Source organism: Petaurus breviceps, unplaced genomic scaffold (genome assembly GCF_028583685.1).
Source record: "Petaurus breviceps papuanus isolate PSGF00001 unplaced genomic scaffold, PetGlider_PUasm1.0 90779, whole genome shotgun sequence".
NCBI classification, from domain to species: domain Eukaryota; kingdom Metazoa; phylum Chordata; class Mammalia; order Diprotodontia; family Petauridae; genus Petaurus; species Petaurus breviceps.
Window position 1 is genome coordinate 7402611 of NW_027187344.1, and position 19133 is coordinate 7421743.

A 19133-nucleotide genomic window follows, 5' to 3' on the forward strand; every position below is an offset into this window, starting at 1 on the left:
TGGCCTCAGAGTAGTTCTGTTGCTTTAATTATCTTAAAAGAAGAATGGAAAGGGAGGAGAAGAAATAGAGGTATGGAAACAGTTTTAACTAGATCATGAGAAGTGATTATTATATTTCCAATGTGAATAGCTACAGCTTGGAAATATAAATACTATAAATCAGGGGTTGGTTTATTTTGTTGATTTCCAAAAGAAGTAATGCTGAAATGTTAATAATTCATATTAAACTTAAAAGTGTTGTGAATACTTTTTTTTTTTTTAGTAATCCAGTTGTTAAGTATTTACCAGTCATACCACAGAGAAGAGGAATATGCTGGGGTGAAAAATGAAGAGGAAGGATGGGAAAAATTATCACATATCATCAGGATGCCCAAGGAGGAAGGGGTAGGGAGAGTGGGCAACACTTAAAACTCACTCCCACATTAATTAGAATATATACACATACATACAATTTGGTACAGAAATACATTTCATTCAACAGAGAAATAGGAGGGAGAGGGGAGAATGGAGAGGAGGCAATAAGAGGGAGGGTAGATTTAGGGAGGCTCTAGTTTTAAGCAAAAAAATCCTCAAGTATAGATGGACAATCAATCAATAAACATTTTTAAAGTGCCTACTATGTACCTGGCATGGGCAGCTAGGTGGTTCAGTAGATAGAGCGCCAGACCTAGAGTCAGGAAGACTCATCTTCCTGAGTTCAAATCCAACCTCAGAAACTTACTATGTGACTCTGGGCAAGTCACTTCATCCTGTTTGCCTCAGTTTCCTCAACTATAAAATGAGTTTGAAAAGAAAATGGCAAACCATTCCAGTACCCTTACCAAGAAAACCCCAAGTGAGATCACTAAGCTCTGGACATGACTGAAAAATGACTCAATAGCAATAAATGTACCAGACATTGTGCTAAGCACTGGGGATACAAAGAGAGGTAAAGGATAGGTCCTACCCTCAAGGAGCTTGCACAAAAATATTTATAGCAGCTCTTTTTGTGGTGACAGAGAATTAGAAACTGAGAGCATATCTATCAATTGGGTGATGACTGAACAAAGTATGATGTGTGAATATAATGGAATACTATTGTGCTGTGAGAAATGATGAAGGTGAAGGAATCATAGAAACATAGGAAGATTTGTTTGAACTGATGCAGGGTGGAGTAAGCAGCACCAAGAAAACAATATATACAATGACAACAATATTATAAAGACAAACAATTTTGAAAGACTTAGGAATGCTGATCAACACGATGACCAACCCCAACCATAATTCCAGAGGACCCATGATGAAACATTCTGCCTACCTCCTGATAGAGAGGTGAAGGACTCAGAGTACAGTTTGAGAGGGTTTTTTTGGACATGGCCAATGTGGAAATTTGTTTTGCTTGACTATATATGTTTGTAACAGGGATTTTATTTTTCTTTCTTTCTCAGTGTCAGAGGGGAAACTGCAGGAGAAAGTAGGAGGGAGAGGAGGACTTTTTTTTATTGGAAAAAGTAATTAAAAAAGAAAAAACAAACAAACAAAAAGAATTGTAGCAGAAGTCTTAGTCTTTAAGCTAAAAGAGACATCATGAAACCATTCTCCCTACAAGGAAGAAATATCAAGAACCTTATGCCCAGGGAATCTTGTTTGGCAGCAACCAGCAAGAACCATGGAACTTTTGGAATAGCCCCGAACCATATCCATGTGTGACTAACAGGGAGCAATGCCTGGCAGAGACTATATATACATTGGTCAGAGACTACAGTAGTCTACTAGTAGAGATGACAAGTTGGGCAGTGACTACATTTTTTGTAAAGATGATACCCAGGGAACAAAATCAGAGGAAGCCATACAGTGATATCACAGAAGATGTGGGGGATGGAGGGATTCAGCAGTGTCACAGATCCCTTTACAAGGCTGCCCCTGGCCTCATGTGCCCTTCATAGGTATAGTCCTCATTGTGTGCATCCTGTATATACACCTTCTCTACATGTGTCCCTCTCCACATATATGCCTAATGTGTATCCACTCTTCCCCCTGATGGTCATATGTTATGTATTGTAGAGAATGTCCCAGGTTTATAGAGAAAATGTTTTATTGCTACTCTTCTTGCTATGGTGTTTCCTGAAATGTCTTTACTTACAGTTAATTGTGTGCTCTGGTTGGCTAGCAAAGGTATGGTTTTGAGCTGCTATGGATCTGTAGGATATTGTGGACCCAAGGCAGCCCTGTCTAGGGGTCTCTCCATTCAAGTAGGGTAGGGAGTGGTGCCTCAGTGTGCTACATTCTTAATACATAACCACAGAGGAGGGGAGATTCTCCCTGGAGGAGAGGTTTTCTCAGGAAACCTCTTCCCCAAGGAAGCAGAACCAGTTGCCTAGTTCTAATAGGTACAGGTTGCCTGGCTTCTTATTCCAGCTCTATTGTGGCCCTGTGCTCATGTATCAAGTCCTTTCCTGTTTACAGCTCATTTTTCTCATCAGCAGATCTGGGATTCTAGACTTAATGTGCCCAAAGCCAGAGGGAGTAGCTTGGATAAAGCCCAGAATGGATAAGAACTTAGATGAAAGAACTAGGTGTCCCCTAGTGAAGGAGCTCCTATCTCAGAGGGCAGCTGTACCTTCCAGATCGGTCAGCAAAGTCTTGGAATCACTGATTGTGACTCTGGCTTTGGCAAGGGAGGAGGTGGCCAGGGTGAGGGCAGCATCAGCTCCATCACGCAGCTGTGGAGAGAGGAGGGAAAGGGGAAGAACATTTCACTGAACTACATCGCATGGAGCTATCATCTACTATCAGACCATGGGCAGAGAGACAACCAAGAGGAATCCCACATCTCCTGGAAAGAGGCAGAATGGTGCCATGGAAAAACTCAAAGGGCCAGTAAAAGACAGGAAAATGTAATGACCAGTCTCAATTCCAGAGGATCCCCACTCATCTCATTAGAGATAGAGATGGTAACCTGTGCATGTGTGTGTGTATGTGTGTGTGTGTGTCACTGTGTGTTTGTTCCACTTACCTTAACTTTTTTAATTCAAAGGAAAGCTCTTTGAGAGTTGTAGGAGTATTATGAAGTGATAACAGTGTCAAAAACATTGATAAAATCATTAAAAACGAAATAGTCATGGAGTCAGGCAACCTTGTACTAGTACTAATTCTAGCACTAATTCTCTGCATGGCCCTGAGCAAATCAATTCCCCTTGGTGAGCCTCAGTTTCCTCAATTATAATACCAAGTTGTTGAGTTAGAGGTCCCTGAAAGTCCTCTCAATTTTGACACTCTGTGTTATTCCAACTTTTAAAAAAAATTTTGGGGGGCTACTAGGTGGTGCAGTGAATAGAGCTTCGGCCCTGAAGACAGGAAGACCTGAGTTCAAATTTGGCCTCAGACACTTAACACAAAATTAGCTGTGTGACCTTGGGCAAGTCATTTAACCCCAATTGCCCTACCTTCCCCTCTCCAAAAAGCAAAATTTTTTTTTTTTTGCTTTTTGGAGGGCAATTGGGGTTAAGTGACTTGCCCAAGCTAGTTTTTGTGTTAAGTGTCTAAGGCCGGATTTGAACTCAGGTCCTCCTGACTCCAGGGCCAGTGCTTTATTCACTACACCACCTAGCTGCCCTGTGACTTTAAATTTTTAATGATTCTGTAAAAATAATAATTCCCTGGAAGAGCTGAGAATGACCATGATGCCATTCCATCCTCTTCCCTCTCAGTCCTCTGGAGTGGCTTCCAGGACCTGGGTAAATGGGGTGGAAAGGACCTCACCTGCTCAAAGGGCTGGATCTTTTGGAGCTCTTCCTGGGAAGTGGCTAAGAGATCCTGGGCTGCTTTGGTGAAGACATGCTCCCTAGCAGCCACTGTCTTCTCTAGATCCTGTAGCTTTCTGTCCAGATCGCTGGCAAGGTGTGTGAGAGGCTGGAGGAGGATGCAGAGACAAGAACTCAGTTCCTTGGCAAGCATCTCCAAAGAAGGGTAAAAATAAGAACAAGAATAAGGCCAAGGGTGAGAAGAGTCCCTCTGGCTGGTGAGTGGGGGAGCTGTGGGGAGAATCCTTTGAGGCTAAGCCTTCACCTTTTAACTCCTGACCTGGCATCCAATCCAGAGCCTCCCCAGAAAACCCAAGGAAAAAAAAATCCAGTGGGGCTTGTGCCAAGCAAACAGGCATACTTCCACTACAAGGATAAAGAGGGATAGGACAAAAACTTCTGCTTTTAGCTGGGTCCTTGCATATTCCCTCTTTAAAGGGAACCCAATATCTGATATCCCCTTCCCATCAGAGCCAGGAAGAAAACCTGCTCTGACCAGTGTTTCAGGAGCAGAGAGCTTTGCTAGGCGCTGAGCCCCCTCTGAGCTGACACGCTGAACAGATGCTAAGGTACTCTTGGCTTCTGTGACTGCCTGGGCTGCAGATGTTCTGAGCTCCTCCTGGGTCTTCTGCACTTCCTGGTACCTAAGGAGAATGGAGCCAAGACATTTCATGAACCTGGGGTGCCCCTCCCCAGATCTTCATCTTCCAAGGTCTGGAAGATCTAGTCTGGAGTAATGCCTCCCTCCTTTAATGATCTCTCTCCTCATCTCCCTGTCCTGGCTTCCCCTCTCAATGCTAGGATCTCCCATATGAGATTATCTCCAATTTACCCCATAGAAATCTTGCATGTACATAATTGTTTGCATATTGTCTACTCCTTTAGACTGGGAGCTCCTTGAGGGCAGGGACAGTGATTTTGCCTTTCTCTGTATCCCTGTCTCCTAGCATAATGCTTGGCACTTGGTAAGCTCTTAACTTGTTGACTTTTTGATTGACTGACTGATTTCAGACCGAGTGAACTTGTCTGGGACACTAATTAGCTGAATCATCTTGGACAAATTACTTAAGATCACACGACCACAGGTTTTGGAACTGGAAGAGATGTTGGATATCATCCAGTCCAACTTCTTTTTTTTTTAATTGAGACATTTCACCTCCATGAGCCTCAGTTTATCCATCTTCAGAAAGAGGGGTACTATGTCAAGAAAGAGAGGGCAGAGCATTCATAAAAGATCTTTATTATTTGTGTTTGTCAAAATGAAAAGGTTTAGATAAGATACAGACCCTGCTCTCAAGGAACTTATGGTCTAACATGGAACCTTGACACTAACTGTAAAGTATAACATAAACTCTATTGCATGATACAAGTGCATTAGTATTCCTTTGGGGGGAAAAACTGAGTTTCATCCAAGCAAACTATTTATTTAGCAATGCATGCAGTTGCAAAACAAATTGTATCCAAGGCTCTTCATAGCCAAGGACTACAAAGCTTGGTTTCTATATATATACAATTTAGAGGGGGGGGGGGTGAAAGACAGGATTATAGGAATTGAGACATCTGGTTTCTAGTTGGTAGAAAGCACTGGGAGGCACTGAGGTGTGAGGGAGTGGGGGTAGTTTTGCGACATTCCTTAAATTAGATGACCTTTGGGAGGGGGAGTAATCTTGTGACTTCTCCAAAATCAGGTGACTTATAAGTTGGTGAAACCTACTTTTATAAAATTGTGGCTAAAGGCAAAATGGAGCCACTAATGTTATTATTATTTTTTTAAGGTAACATTAGAGTTGTACAGAACAGAGGGCCATGCAAGGACCAAGGTGAAGTATGCTTGCCAGTCTAGGGGATCAGTGAGGGCTTCATGGAGTAGAGGGTGTTTTGGTTGGGTTGCTTGACAGTTGCATAGCTATATGAGTTCTAAAGTCCATTTCAGGTCGGACATTCCATGATTCTACATGCCACCACATACTGGTTTTTGTGTTCCCTTCCTTGTCCAGCCATTCACTGGTTTAGCTTTGTCTTTTCATGCCCATAACTCCTAACCACATTCTATATATGCACCTTTCTCTTTTTATGGCCATCCCCACCTCACTCTGGGCCTTCTTGTTTCCAGATTAGTATAGGAGATCAAGATATTTCAGAATACCATGAAATACAAAGAATGTCTTTGCAACAGGGTACCATCATGGCTACTTGTTGGAAAACTAGTCTTGGGGTAGACAAAGTCTTTAGCCAATGATTCCCACTTTTTCTCTCTTCCCATTAAATCCGCAGCTTTCTTGGAGAAGACTTACCTGTCCTCTAGTTCATGCTGTATCTTCTGTGCGTCTGTGCCTTCCATGAGACTCCACAGAAGAGTGTAACTGGTATTGGAAGCGAGCAGGGCCCTCTGTGCTGCTGCCTGTATCTTAGTGGCCATATCTCTGTAACTGTGGGAAGTAGACACTCCAGTCAGTCCACATCAGCAAGACAGACACCCAAGTCCACATGTTCCTCTGGTCTCCCCAACTAAACTGTAAGCTCCGTGAAGGTTGGGACCAGGCTGGATATTTCTTTGAAACCACCACCAGAGCCCAACATAGGCAACTTTAAGCTAGTCAGTTCCTCTCCCTGAGTCCTGGTCTCTTTATCTATAAAATGAGGGTTCTTGAGGATCTCCAAGGTTTCTCTAAGTTCTAAAATCCTTCTAGGCTCCTAGATTTAGAACAGGAAAGGACATTCGGCATCACTTAGTCCAACTACCTCATTGTACAAACTGTGGCTCAGAAAGGTTACACACATACACCCAGAGGCGTGGGGACTTCCACTGCCACAGCGACCGTGGGCTTCCTAAATACTCTAGTGACACCTCCAGGTGTGGGCCAGGGGGAGCCTAAATATGCGTTTGACGTGGGCAGATCCTTCCAAGGGTTTATTTCATTTGTTTTTTGAAAGTAAAAAGATATGTTTCAATCTGTATTCAGACACCATCAATTCTTTCTCTGGGGATGGATAGCATTTTTATCATAAGTCCTTCAGAGTTGTCTTGGATCATGCATTGCTGAGAATAGCTAAGTCATTTACAGGTGATCATCTTTCAATAGTGCTGTTACTTTATACACAGTACGTTTCACTTTGCATCAGTTCATCTAAGTCCAGGTTTTTCTGACAGTATCCTGATCATCATTTCTTATAGCATAATAACATTCCATCATAATCACGTAGTACATATTATTCAGCCATTCCACAATTGATGGGCATCCTCTCAATTTCCAATTCTTTGCCACCAGAAAAGAGTTGCTATAAATATATAGGTCCTTTTCCTTTTTGTTTTTTTAATATCTTTGGGGATACAGATCTAGTAGTGGTATTATTGCTAAGTCAAAGGGTGTACATGGTTTTATAGCCCTTTGGGCATAGTTCCAAATTATTCTACAGAATGGTTGAATCAGTTCACAACTCCACTAACATGCTGATATCAATGTCTCATTTTTTTCTTACATCCCTTCCAACATTGGTCATTTTCCTTTTCTGTCCTATTAGCCAATCTAAAAGGTATGAGGTAGGACCTCAGAATTGTTTTAATTAGCATTTCTCCAATGAACAGTGAGTTAGAACATTTTTTCATATGGCTATAGATAGCTTTGATTACTTCATCTGAAAACTGTTCATATCTTTTGATTGTTTATCACTTAGGGGATGGCTCCATAAGCTGATTTTGGAGTCATCAATCTTTCTTGTGTTTTATCAACCTGCCCCTCTCCTACCAAATAGTACTTATAAGCCCAAAGGTTCTTATATACATCCAGTCAGCCCATAATCTCCCACCTTTTTGCCTCCAAAGACCTGGGGCCCAGCACAGCTTGACAATATCTCTCTCTTCTCATCTACACACACCCAGTCAGTGTTGGGCTTAATTAGTGTTCATTATAACCACATTTCATCAGCACACAGATGTGGTTTCCACCTCAATCCACCTGCTTCTTGTCCCCCAACACACATATGATATGATTCACCCCTACAGCCTATGCTCCTCCTAGGGAGACAATTTAGCTGGGAGCTGGGAGTGTATGTACAGTGTGCCAGGAATGGCAAGGACAGGCAGGGTCTACATTTTTGGTGTTGTGATTTACCTCTTGGCAAGGGCCTGAGACTCAGTGGCTAAACGACTCCAATTGGTAAGCTGGTTGGGCACTTCCTGAGGGATCACCTTTTAATTTAAAAAAAAAAGAAGGTAGGAAGGAAGAAATAAACTGTACATCGTTAAAGGCTTCACTTTTGTCCATGTCACTCAAAATTCTAGAAGTGCTAAATGTTGAATGAATCATATAATGTCAGAGCTGGGAGGGACCTTAGAACACAGAATGTCAGAGCTGGAAGGGCTTTAGAGTACAGAATGTCAGAAATGGAAGGAGCCTTAGAGACCATCTAGTCCAGGCACCTTTCTGTTACAGAGGAAACCTGAGCTTCAGAGAGAAGTGACTTGCCCCCAGTCACATGACTGGCACTAGAACCCACATCTTCCTGGTTCCCAGTTCAGCATCTTTTCTTCTTTCCACATTACTGCTCTTTAACTTAGAAGCCTAAGGGTCTCAGAGGTACCATTGTTGTGAGGGCTCCAGATGCCTGCTGAATCTCCAGCTCTGTGGATAGCAGCAAAGACTCGATGTCCACCAGTTGGATGCAGACCTTCTCCAAACTACTCCTGGTGCACCTGACACTCTTGCTTGCTGCCCCCAGCTGATGCCGGGCAGCCCTCATGGAATGCTCCAACCCTTCCATTTGCTCCAAGAAGGCTTCTCTGGTGCCTATGTGGCCAATAATCAAAGGATTAAAGAAGTCTTATGATTTAGAAATGAAATGTCCTGAAACTTGGGTTCCTCCACCACTCTTCTCAGGCAACAAGTCACTCCCATCCTGCTATGCCCATCAGGTCTTCCCACTTCTCCATTGATTTACAACCTAAGTGCAGGTAGCTAGCTGACTCAGTGGATAGAGCCCTGGGCCTGGAGTCAGGAAGATCTAAGTTCAAATCTGGCCTCAGACACTTACTAGGGGTATGACACTAGGCAAATCACTTAGCTTCCATTTGCCTTAATTTCCTTATCTAGAAAATGAGGCTAATGATAGTGCTGATCTTCCAGGGTTGCTGTGAGAAACAGATAACATAATATTTGTAAGACTCTTTATAAACCTTAAAGTGCTATACAAATTCTAGCTAATATTATTATATAAATGTTATTTTAAAATTTTTTGTCCAAATGTGATTTCATTGGCATCAGAAACTTCTGGAGAAGAAACTGTCTCTATCAATGCTGATCTGTAACTTCAGATCTTAGAGAGTTGCCTGGGTTACAGCCAGTATTTGAACCCAGGGCCTCCTGCCCCTAAGGTTGGCTCTCTAGCCATTATACTAATTGGCCTACCTTGGAGTCCTTGGCATCATTGTCATGATGATCAGCTCCCAATGACCTCTAAGCACCATGTATGAGAAGGCCAGAGGTGGCTTTCTATTCAAGGGAGTAATCTGACTCTGACTTCCTAGCCTTCCTAAGTATTCCCTGGCCTCCTTTGCTTTGTGACCCAATTCTCTTGTTGTACCTTGAAGCAGATAGTGACCCTGGTAGGAATCTCCTCTTGATGACTCTCCCAGCAAGACATAGTCCCGCCAGGGGCTGTCACAATCAGACTTCTGCAGCCATTGCTCCATCACTGTTAGCTTGGCCTTGAGTTTGGTAGCCTGGGGGCAACATAGAAACAGGATTCCAATAAGAGATGAAACTTTGACATTGGTGCCCAGATGAATTTTGTTATTATTTTTTCTAGTTCCATAAAATAATTTTTGGTAGTTTGATTGGTATGGCACTGAATAAGCAAATTAGCTTAGGTAGAATTGTCATTTTTATTATATCAGCTTGGTCTACCCATGAACAACTGATATTTTTCCAGTTATTTAGATCTGACTTCATTTGTGTAAAAAGCTAATATGATAAAAATGACAATTCTACCTAAGTTAATTTGCTTATTCAGTGCTGTACCAATCAAACTACCAAAATTATTTTAGAACAATGATAACAAAAATATAATAGAAAAATAATAACAAAATTCATCTGGAATAAGGAGAGGTCCAGAATATAAAGGGAATTAATGAAAAGGAATGCAAGGGAAGATGACCTAGCCATACCAGATCTTAAATTGTATTATAAAGTAGCAATCGTTAAAACTACTTGATACTGGCTAAGAATTAGAGTGATGGATCAGTGGAATAGGTTAGGTACACAAGACACAGTAGTCAGTGAGTAAAGTAATCTACTGTTTGACAAACCCAAAGACTCCAGCTTCTGGGATAAGAATTCACAATTTAACAAAAACTGCTGGGAAAACTTGAAAATAGTATGGCAGAAACTAGACATAGACCAACATCTTACACCTCATACCAAGACAAAGTCAAAATGGGTACATGGTTTAGCTATAAAGGCTGATACTATCACCTCACCATATCTGGAGAGGAAGGAATAGTTTACATGTCAGATTTACAGAGAACAGAAGAATGTATGACCAAAGAAGAGACAAAGAACATTATGAAAGGCAAAATGGGTAATTTTGATTACATCAGATTGAAAGTTTTTGCATGAACAAAGCTGATGCACCAAGATTACAAGGGAAGCACAAAGCTGCGAAACAATTTTTACAGCCAGTATCATTAATAAAGGCCTCATCTCTAAAATATATAAAGAACTGAGTCAACTTTATAAGAATACAAATCACTCCCCAATTGATAAATGGTCAAAGGATATGAAGTCAGTTTTCAGATGAAGAAATTAAAACTATCTATAGTCATATAAAAGTGCCCTAAATCACTCACTATTGATTAGAGAAATGCAAATCAAAACAACTCTGAGGTACCACATCACACCTATCAGACTAACTAACATGATAGAACAGGAAAATGATAAATGTTGGAGAAGATGTGGGAAAATTGGAACACTAATTCTTTGTTGATAGAGTTGTGAACTGATCCAACCATTCCGGAGAACAATTTGGAATTATGCCCAAAGAGCTATAAAACTGTGCATATCCTTTGACCCAGTAATACCACTTCTAGATCTATATCCCAAAGAGATCATAAAAATGAGACAAGAACCAACTTGTACAAAAATATTATAGGAGTTCTTTTTGTGGTGGCCAAGAACTGGAAATTGACTTTTATTGCATAAGAAATGATGAGCAGGTGGACTTTAGAAAAACTTTTAAGTAAAGACTTACATGAACTGATTCTAAGTGAAGTGAGCAGAACCAGGAGAACATTGTATACAGTAATAGCAACATTGTGCAATGACTAACTTTGATAGACTTAGCTCTTCTCAGCAATGCAAGGATCTAAGACAACTTCAAATGACTTATGATGGAAAATCCTGTCCACATCCAGAAAAAGAACTATGGAGTCTGAATGCAGATTGAAACATACTATTTGCTCTCTCTTTTGTTTTTTCTTCTTTCTCATTGTTTCTCCCATTGGTTCTAATTTTTCTTTACAAAATGAGTAATGTGAAAATATGTTTAATACAAATGTGTCTAGCTCTATATCAGATTGCATGCCATCTTGGGGAGAGGGCAGTTGAGGGAGGCGGAGAAAATTCAGAACTCAAAATCTTATGGAAGTGAATGCTGAAAACTAAAAACAAACAAATAAAAGAAATTGGTGCCCGGAAGTAGTTTGTCTTGGTTCCCTTCCCTGAAATGCCCCCAGCACTTATCTTGACATTACACTTATCCAGGGTATACCTCCTTTGTATCTATTTACAGGTTGGCTCCCACATTAGAAAGTAAGCTGCTTGAGGGCAAAAGTGTGTTTTTGCCTTTCTTTGAATGCCCAACAATTAACATAGTATCTTGTACCAAGTAAAGGCTTGACAGATGTTTGTTGATGGATAGATTTGCCTACCTGGGGCTACTTTTTTTTTTTTTTTAAGTTTTCAACATTCACTTTTATATGAGTTCTAAATTTTTCTCCTTTCCCTTCCCTCTCCCCTCCCCAAGAATGCAAGCAATCTGATATAGTTTATACGTGTACAATCATATTAATCATACTTCCATATTAGTCATATTGTGAAATAAAAATCAGAAAAAAAGGGAAAAACCATGAGATAGAAAAAACAAAACAAAACAAAAAAAGTGAAAATAGAATGCTTCACTTTGCATTCAGCCTCCATTGTTCTCTCTCTGGATGTGGATAGCATTTTTCATCGAGTCTTTTGGAATTGTCTTAGATCATTGTATTGCTGAGAACTAAGTCAGTCATAGTTGATCCTCACACAATGTTTCAGCTTCTGTGTACAATGTTCTTCTGGTTATGTTTGCTTCACTCTGCATCAGTTCATGTAAGTCTTTCCAGGTTTTTCTGAAGTTCGCCTGCTCGTCATTTCTTATGGAATAGTATTTGATCACATTTATATACCACAACTTGTTCAACCATTTACCAATTGATGAGCATCCCCTCAACTTCCAATTCTTGTCCACCACAAAAGGATAAGCTATAAATATTTTTGTACATGTGGGTCCTTTTCCATTTTTTTAAAATGATATCTTTGGGAAATAGACCTAGTAGTGCTATTGGTTGGTCAAAGGGTATACACAGTTTTATAACCTTTTGGGCATAGTTCCAAATTGCTCTCCATTATGCTTGAATCAGTTCACAACTCCACTAACAGTGTATTAGTGTCCTAGTTTTCCCATATCTTCTCCAGCATTTATCATGTTGCTGTTTTGTGATGTTAGCCAATCTGATAGGTGTGAGGTGGTACCTCAGAGTTGTTTTAATTTGCATTTCTTTAATCAGTTTAGGAGGCTACCCATTCTGATAGGCCCTGCTCAAGTCCTTCAGCCCACTCTAATCTGCACAAGCTATTCTTTCCTCTACATATAAGTATTACCCTCTACTAATCAGTGCTAAGTGGGTTAATAGATAGACACCTCACTCTGTATCTTTGCATAGGCCTGGAATACTCTCTCTTGTCACCTCTACCACCTGGAATTCATAGATCTCTTCAAGACTCAGCTTAAATTTCACCTCCTAACTAAGGCCTTTCCTCATCACCCAAGATGTTAGTACCCTACTCTGAAATTACTTTGCTTATGTTTTATATTTTATCATTTGTATATAAGGTTTTTTTTTCTCCTAGTAGAATGTAAACTCCTTGAGGGTAGGAATGATTCATTTTTCCCTTTATATTCTCAGTGCCTAGTAGATTACTTATGTACACTATATGTCCATAATAAATGCTTGTTGAATTGAACTGAATTCAGCTAAAAAATATGTGGCCTAACTTCCATGTTGTTTAGGCTAGAAGAATGAGGGTCACATATTTTGCATGACTTTCACCTGAATAATTGGGTGAAACCCCCCAAAAAGAGGGGTAGGATGAGGCAGGTGAGATGTGATGGGGTTGGGGTGGAGGGAAATGTGAACTAGGGTGGTAGGAAATTATCAGGGAGAAGAGTCAGTCTTGGGTTGGGGGGAGGGGGAGGTAGGAGTGAGGAAATGGGGAGTCCAGGGAATTACCTCTTTCTTCACCAGGGAGAAGCAAATTGGGCACTCCTGGCACTGAGAGCCCTCAGCAGTGAGGAAAAAGTTCTCCTGGCAGCGATCACACTTGTAGCCCACAAAGCCCGGCTTACACACACATGTGCTGTTCTCATGGCATTGGGTGGTGACAGAGCCCAGTGGGGAACAGTTACAGGCTAGAGACAAAGGACAGTTTATTAGGAGGCACCCCAAAAGCTACCAATTTTTGTGTAAAGGTTGAAGTAGAAGGAGCACTCAGACTATGTTGGAATGTGGGTTGTGTTATGAACTCACTGTGTGACCTTTGGTGAGTTACTTAAGACCTCAATTTCCTCATTATTTAAAATAAAGAGGATGGATTAAATGATCTCTAAAGTCCCTTCTTGTGCTATAGCCTATTATGGCAGTTCCTGAGGCAGTGCTGGGAGAGGCTTCTCAGCCACAGCCAGTACTTTAAAAGCCGCCTTGAAATGAAAAGGATTTGATGCTCTTGGAATTTTAGGTCTGGGTTGGCCCTTTAGAGGTCACCAAGTATAACCCTCTGACTCTGTGCTGGACCACACTAAAGCCATTTTCTTTTCTACCTTCTTCCTTCCTCTTTTCCTTCCTTCCTTCTTCCCTCCCTTCCTTCCTTCCTTCCTTCCTCTTTTTCTTTACCAGAATTATGACTTCATTGGTGTGGGAAATTCTCAGCATGGAAAACTCCTTCCACTGATATAGCCCAGCAATTCATCTATAACTTATAGTCTTAAGAGAGTTGCCTGGGAGTTATTTGGGAAATGAAGTTACTTATACATGGTCACATAGCTAGTCCATATCAGGGGTAGGGCTTGAACACTGGTCTTCCTGAGTCTAGTACTAGCCTTCTAATCACTATATGACACTAATTCTCAAACCATCCCATGAGATCATAGAACCTCAGGTCTGGAAGGGCTTGAACACCATCTAGTCCAGACCTATCATGTTGTAGATGAAGAGACTGAGGCCCAGAGAGATAGTTTCTTGCCCAGGGTCACTCATTTAGTTAGTGAAAGGGATAGATTCCTGCCATTTCATTTCATGCTCAGAAAGATGACCAAGTGTCACAGATCTTCACCATCTCTTATGTTAACTTGCAGTTTCTAGCACCTGTTCTTGGAAAGAAGATGTGCCTGACTTCCCTCCTGATCTAGGTACCCTTTGCTCAAGGATCTCAATGCCCCACTGTCCAAGCAGACCTGCCCCTCCTCTGCCCTGGTGAAACAGCTTTGAAAATTGCCTGTCCCAATCCTGCAATTCTGGGATGTTTTCTTACCTCGGCAGCCCTTGGCAGAGAAGCCAAAGAAATCAGGTTGGCAGTGGGTGCATGCCACTCCATCCACCCCAGGAAGGCAAGGGCACTGCCCGGTCACAGGGTGGCACTGGTTCTCCTGAGAACCAACAGGATGGCACTTGCAGCTGAGATAAAGGAGAGCACCAAACATAAGAGTTAAGCCCTGTACCCTTCTTATTTAGTCCATCATGTAGGGGCCACAGAAGTTAAACCTGGGTTTTTCTGTGCGTACAAAGGCATACAAAGTCAGGAGCAGGATTAGACAACTAAAAACAAAGAAACAAACAAGCAGGATTAGACATATTCTTTTGTGAATTAATATGAGAGAGGCAGGTTTGAAGAACAATACCAGGATGAGGGGCCATTGTTGAAACTAGAACCCGCTTCTGTTCCCTTCTTTGCAGAGGTGAGGGATCAAGGGTGTGGAATATTGCATATGCTATCAGATGTGGTTGATGTGATGGTTGGCTTTGTGATTGTTACTTTTTTCCTCTTTTTTTTTATTACAAGGGAGGAAAGGCTACATTTAGAAAATAAGATGATATAAAACTAAGGGAGAGCCATAAAAATATGATTAGAAAAATAAACTAGAATATAGTAAATCTGGGACAGATAAATGGAAGTCCTCTTTTTCGCAGTGCATAATAAAATGACAAAGTGCGTTATTCTGCCTTTGACCCTACAAAACCACTCCTAGGTCTATATACTGAGAAGTTAAAAGAAAAAGGAAAAGGATCCATATGTATAAAAACATTTATAGCAGTTATTTTTGTGGTGTTAAAGAACTGGGAGAGAGAAGGATGCCAATTAGCTGGGGAATGATTGCACAAATTGTGGTATATGAATGTAATAGAATGCTATTGCACTGTAAGAAATGAGGAAGGGATGATTTCAGAGAAACCTGGGATGGACTGATTAAAGCAAGCAGAACTAGGTTAACTTCTCCTAAGATAACAATATTACCTAGGAAAACAACTATGAAAGACTTGAGAACTGTGATTGATGCAATTGCCAACCACAATTCTAGAGGCCTGATGAAGAAGATTCTACTCATCTCTTGAGACAGAGGGGATAGACTCAGGGTGCAGAATATGGCATGTGTGTTTGAATTAGGCCAACATAAGAATTTTGTGTGCTTGACTGTGCATATCTATTGCTTAGGCTTTCTTTTTCTTCCTAGTTGGGATAGGTGGGAGGAAGAGGGAAAATATAGATAGGGTAAGGAGAGAGTCAGAGACTGATAGAGATAGGAACAGAGACAGAGAGAGAGAAGAAAGGAAGAAAGGAGGGTGAGGGCAAGGGAAGGAGGGAAGAAGGGAGGGGAGGGGGAGAGAGACAGAGACAGAGAGAGAGAGAGAGACAGAGACAGAGACAGAGAATCATTGAGCATCTTCAAAAAAAAAAAATCAACAGAAAAGAATAGAAAGACCAGAAGGAATCACAAACAGGACAGTTTTGAAAACTGCATATTGAACTTATTATTTAATTAAAAAGAAGAATAAGTTCTATATGATAGGGATTCACAGCTAAAAGCATAATTCCTCTTTTCTATTCCATTATGTCAGGAGTTCTCCTTTTGTGTGTGTGTCATGCACCCATCTGGTGAAACCTACAGACCTCTTCTCAGATTATATATCTTTAAAAAAAAATTCATAATTGAAGAAAATGCTAAATTTCAGCTAGAGGTTAGTGAAAATAAAGATGTAATTGTTTTCTCATTCAAGTTGACAGACCCCTTTGAAATCTGCCCAAGGTTTCCAGGTTAAGAACCCTTCTCCTGTTTATATGGAAATGATCATTTTACTTAGTGTTTATTAAGTTGAGAATAAAAACAAACAAACAAACAAACAAATAAATAGTTTTTAGAAACTTTGTTAGCCAAGCAGAGTGTTGCAGAAGAAGCCACGATAAATGGAACCGAGGAAGGCTTGGACATATTTCTGAATGACAGTCACACATTGGCTACAGAAAAAACTGGGACAGACCCAACCAGGAAGCCTGCTGTCAGGGAGAACAGCCCGCCAGCCCACGCACTGAACCCTGGGCGCCTCTGTTGGGCAGCTAGACCAGGGGTCTGACTCAGTGTGGCAATTCCCATGTGCCTATTCAGTAAGTGACACCTGCCTGCCAGGCAATTGGCCCAGTGCAGCTGGGACAGATTTATTCACAACCACAGCTCCCTCCTCTGGATGACCAATCCCTCCCAGACTTGGTATCCAGTTGCCTCCCTCTACCCACGGCCGACAAGGACTACCGGGAATGGGTGACACAGACTCTAGAAGTAACTTGGCCTGGCCCTACCCACCTCTGGCAGCCCCTCTCTGGCTGGAGGTCATAGAAACCAGGGCTGCAGTGACTGCAGTCTCGTCCAGTGACATGGGGGAGGCAGGAGCACTGGCCTGTCCCAGGGTCACAGGTCCCCTGCCCTCGGGCTGAGCCTGATGGGTTACAGCTGCAGGCTGGAGGATAGGAGAAAGGAGGAAGACATTAAATGTTTGAGTTCATGAGCCAAAGGCAGAGAAGGGCAGCTACTGTGGCTTTCTCCTTGAATTTTCCTCCCAGAATCATGCAATGGAATGTACAATGAAAGTATCCCAATGGGGAAGAGGACAGAGTCCTGGTCCCATCCTTTGCATTGTCCTCCCTCTTTCCACACTGGATCTCCCAGGGCCCTCCATACTCACGAGTGCATTTGTCTACAGGGCGAGGGGCCAGGGCACTCCCGTAGAAACCCTCCTGGCACTGTTCACAGTGGGCACCTGTTGTGTTGTAGAGACAGCGCAGACAGTGGCCCGTTGTGGGGTCACAGTTGCCCACAGCATTGGGGTCCACATTCCCATTGCATTGGCATCGTTGGCAGGGCTGGGGAGGGCCAGATCTTCCCAAGGGATCTCCAAAAAAGCCATCATCACATATCTCACACAGACGTCCTGAATGGGCATGGGGAAGAGGAGAACATCAGAAAGGGATTTACAGAGGATGGGACCTTACCCTGTCTACATGGGAAATCCCCTAGCAGTGTGGAGAGGTGGAAATGCCATAGGCCTGGGAGTGAGAAAACTTGGGCTTTTATTCTGGCCCTGGCATTTAGGTGGCATGTAGAGAGATATTTAACCATTTCTATTGACTGCTTGCTTATTGCTGTATCTGTAGCATTTGTCTTGTACTTGGCTATATGTACTTGTGCCTTCCCCCTCTTAATTATTTCCTATTCATTCTATATTGAGTTTACACATCTTTGCTGTCTCCCCTGTTAGACTGTAAGCTCCTTGGGGGGAGAAACTCTTTTGCCTCCTTTTGTATCCTCTATGGGCCTGGCACATGGCAGGTACCTGTTAAATACTTTGTTAACTGATTGGTTGCTAGCTGTTTCCTTGATCCATCTGCCACCTCTGTGCCTTTGTATGGGGGTCTTACTAAATCTTTCTCCCCTTGGCTTCTTGAAATCCTGAAATTCCTTTAAAAGACAGTTCAGGTACCACCTCCTATGTAAGGCCTTTACCAATTTCCCAGTTGTTAATCCTTTCTTCCTCTTGAAATTATTTTGTGTTACTTTGCATTTATTTGTCTTTGAATATGCTGTGTCCCCCCAGTAGAATGTAAGGTTCCTGAAGGGATGAACTTTTTTTAATTGGCTGTGTATTCTTAGTACCTGGTCCAGGGTCTTGCACAAAATAGGCATTTAATAAATAATTACTGAGTTGAATTGAATTCTCTTGGATGGAAAATACTCAGGTTTCATAGCACTACTATTCTTGGCAAAGTCACTGGAGTGGTTTGCCATTTTCTTCTCCAGGTCATTTTACAGATGAAGAAATTAAGGCAAAGAGGATTAAATGACTTACCTAGGGTCACACAACTAGTAAGTTTCTGAGGCCAGATTTGAACTCAGGAAGATAAATGTTCCTGATTCCAGGTGAGTCACTCTATCTACTGTACTGCCTAGCTGCCCCAGAAAAGACCTTAGACATTATCTAGTCTAACCAGTTTATACAGAAGAAGAATAAATCTAGGTTTTAGAAATGACATTTTGAAAAACTGTAGTAAGGGCCAAAAGAAAGTTGGGATCAAGAAATGGTCTAATTCTGATTAGAAAATAAAATAGGTGGCAATGGTGTTTTAGATACAATCTTTGGAAAAGGTAAGGCCCTTGTCTACTAACTAACTCTGTGCAGGGCTTTGCACCTTGGGAATATATAGCTGATTTTGAAGATAATGAAGAAAAGCAGCAGATATGGAGTCTAGGCTCTCACTTGAGCTAATTCTTCCAGGATCCACTTTATTACTCCCAGGGGAGTTCAGTATTCTCTAGATTCCTGTCAAGAGGGCCTCCCTTCCTAATCCCACATCCTATGAACCCTATCCTCCAGCCTGTTTTCTCTATTTATACCATAATGCACAGTTCAGGCTTACTTGTTGTTCCCTATACATGACAAAGTCATCTCCCACCTCCACACCTTTGTGCACATTGTCCTCCACACCTAGACATGTTCTT

At 41.7% G+C, this 19133-nt stretch overlaps 2 protein-coding genes across 2 annotated transcripts in view; both read right to left on the reverse strand.

The window, feature by feature from the left end:
* The window catches only part of AIF1L (allograft inflammatory factor 1 like), a 79546-nt gene that overhangs the window by 55145 nt on the left and 5268 nt on the right, over positions 1 to 19133 (reverse strand). The gene's annotated exons all lie outside the window — the stretch shown is intronic.
* Positions 1 to 19133, reverse strand: part of LAMC3 (laminin subunit gamma 3) — an 87252-nt gene that overhangs the window by 11475 nt on the left and 56644 nt on the right. The window contains exons 14-24 of the mRNA XM_069069340.1: positions 17323 to 17568; positions 16944 to 17097; positions 14621 to 14763; positions 13324 to 13502; positions 9363 to 9501; positions 8364 to 8569; positions 7895 to 7971; positions 6077 to 6211; positions 4279 to 4426; positions 3742 to 3891; positions 2600 to 2702 (exon numbers count right to left, since the gene is read on the reverse strand). Of these exons, the coding sequence (XP_068925441.1) occupies positions 2600 to 2702; positions 3742 to 3891; positions 4279 to 4426; positions 6077 to 6211; positions 7895 to 7971; positions 8364 to 8569; positions 9363 to 9501; positions 13324 to 13502; positions 14621 to 14763; positions 16944 to 17097; positions 17323 to 17568 (1680 nt within the window). The remainder of the gene's footprint in view (positions 1 to 2599; positions 2703 to 3741; positions 3892 to 4278; positions 4427 to 6076; positions 6212 to 7894; positions 7972 to 8363; positions 8570 to 9362; positions 9502 to 13323; positions 13503 to 14620; positions 14764 to 16943; positions 17098 to 17322; positions 17569 to 19133) is intronic.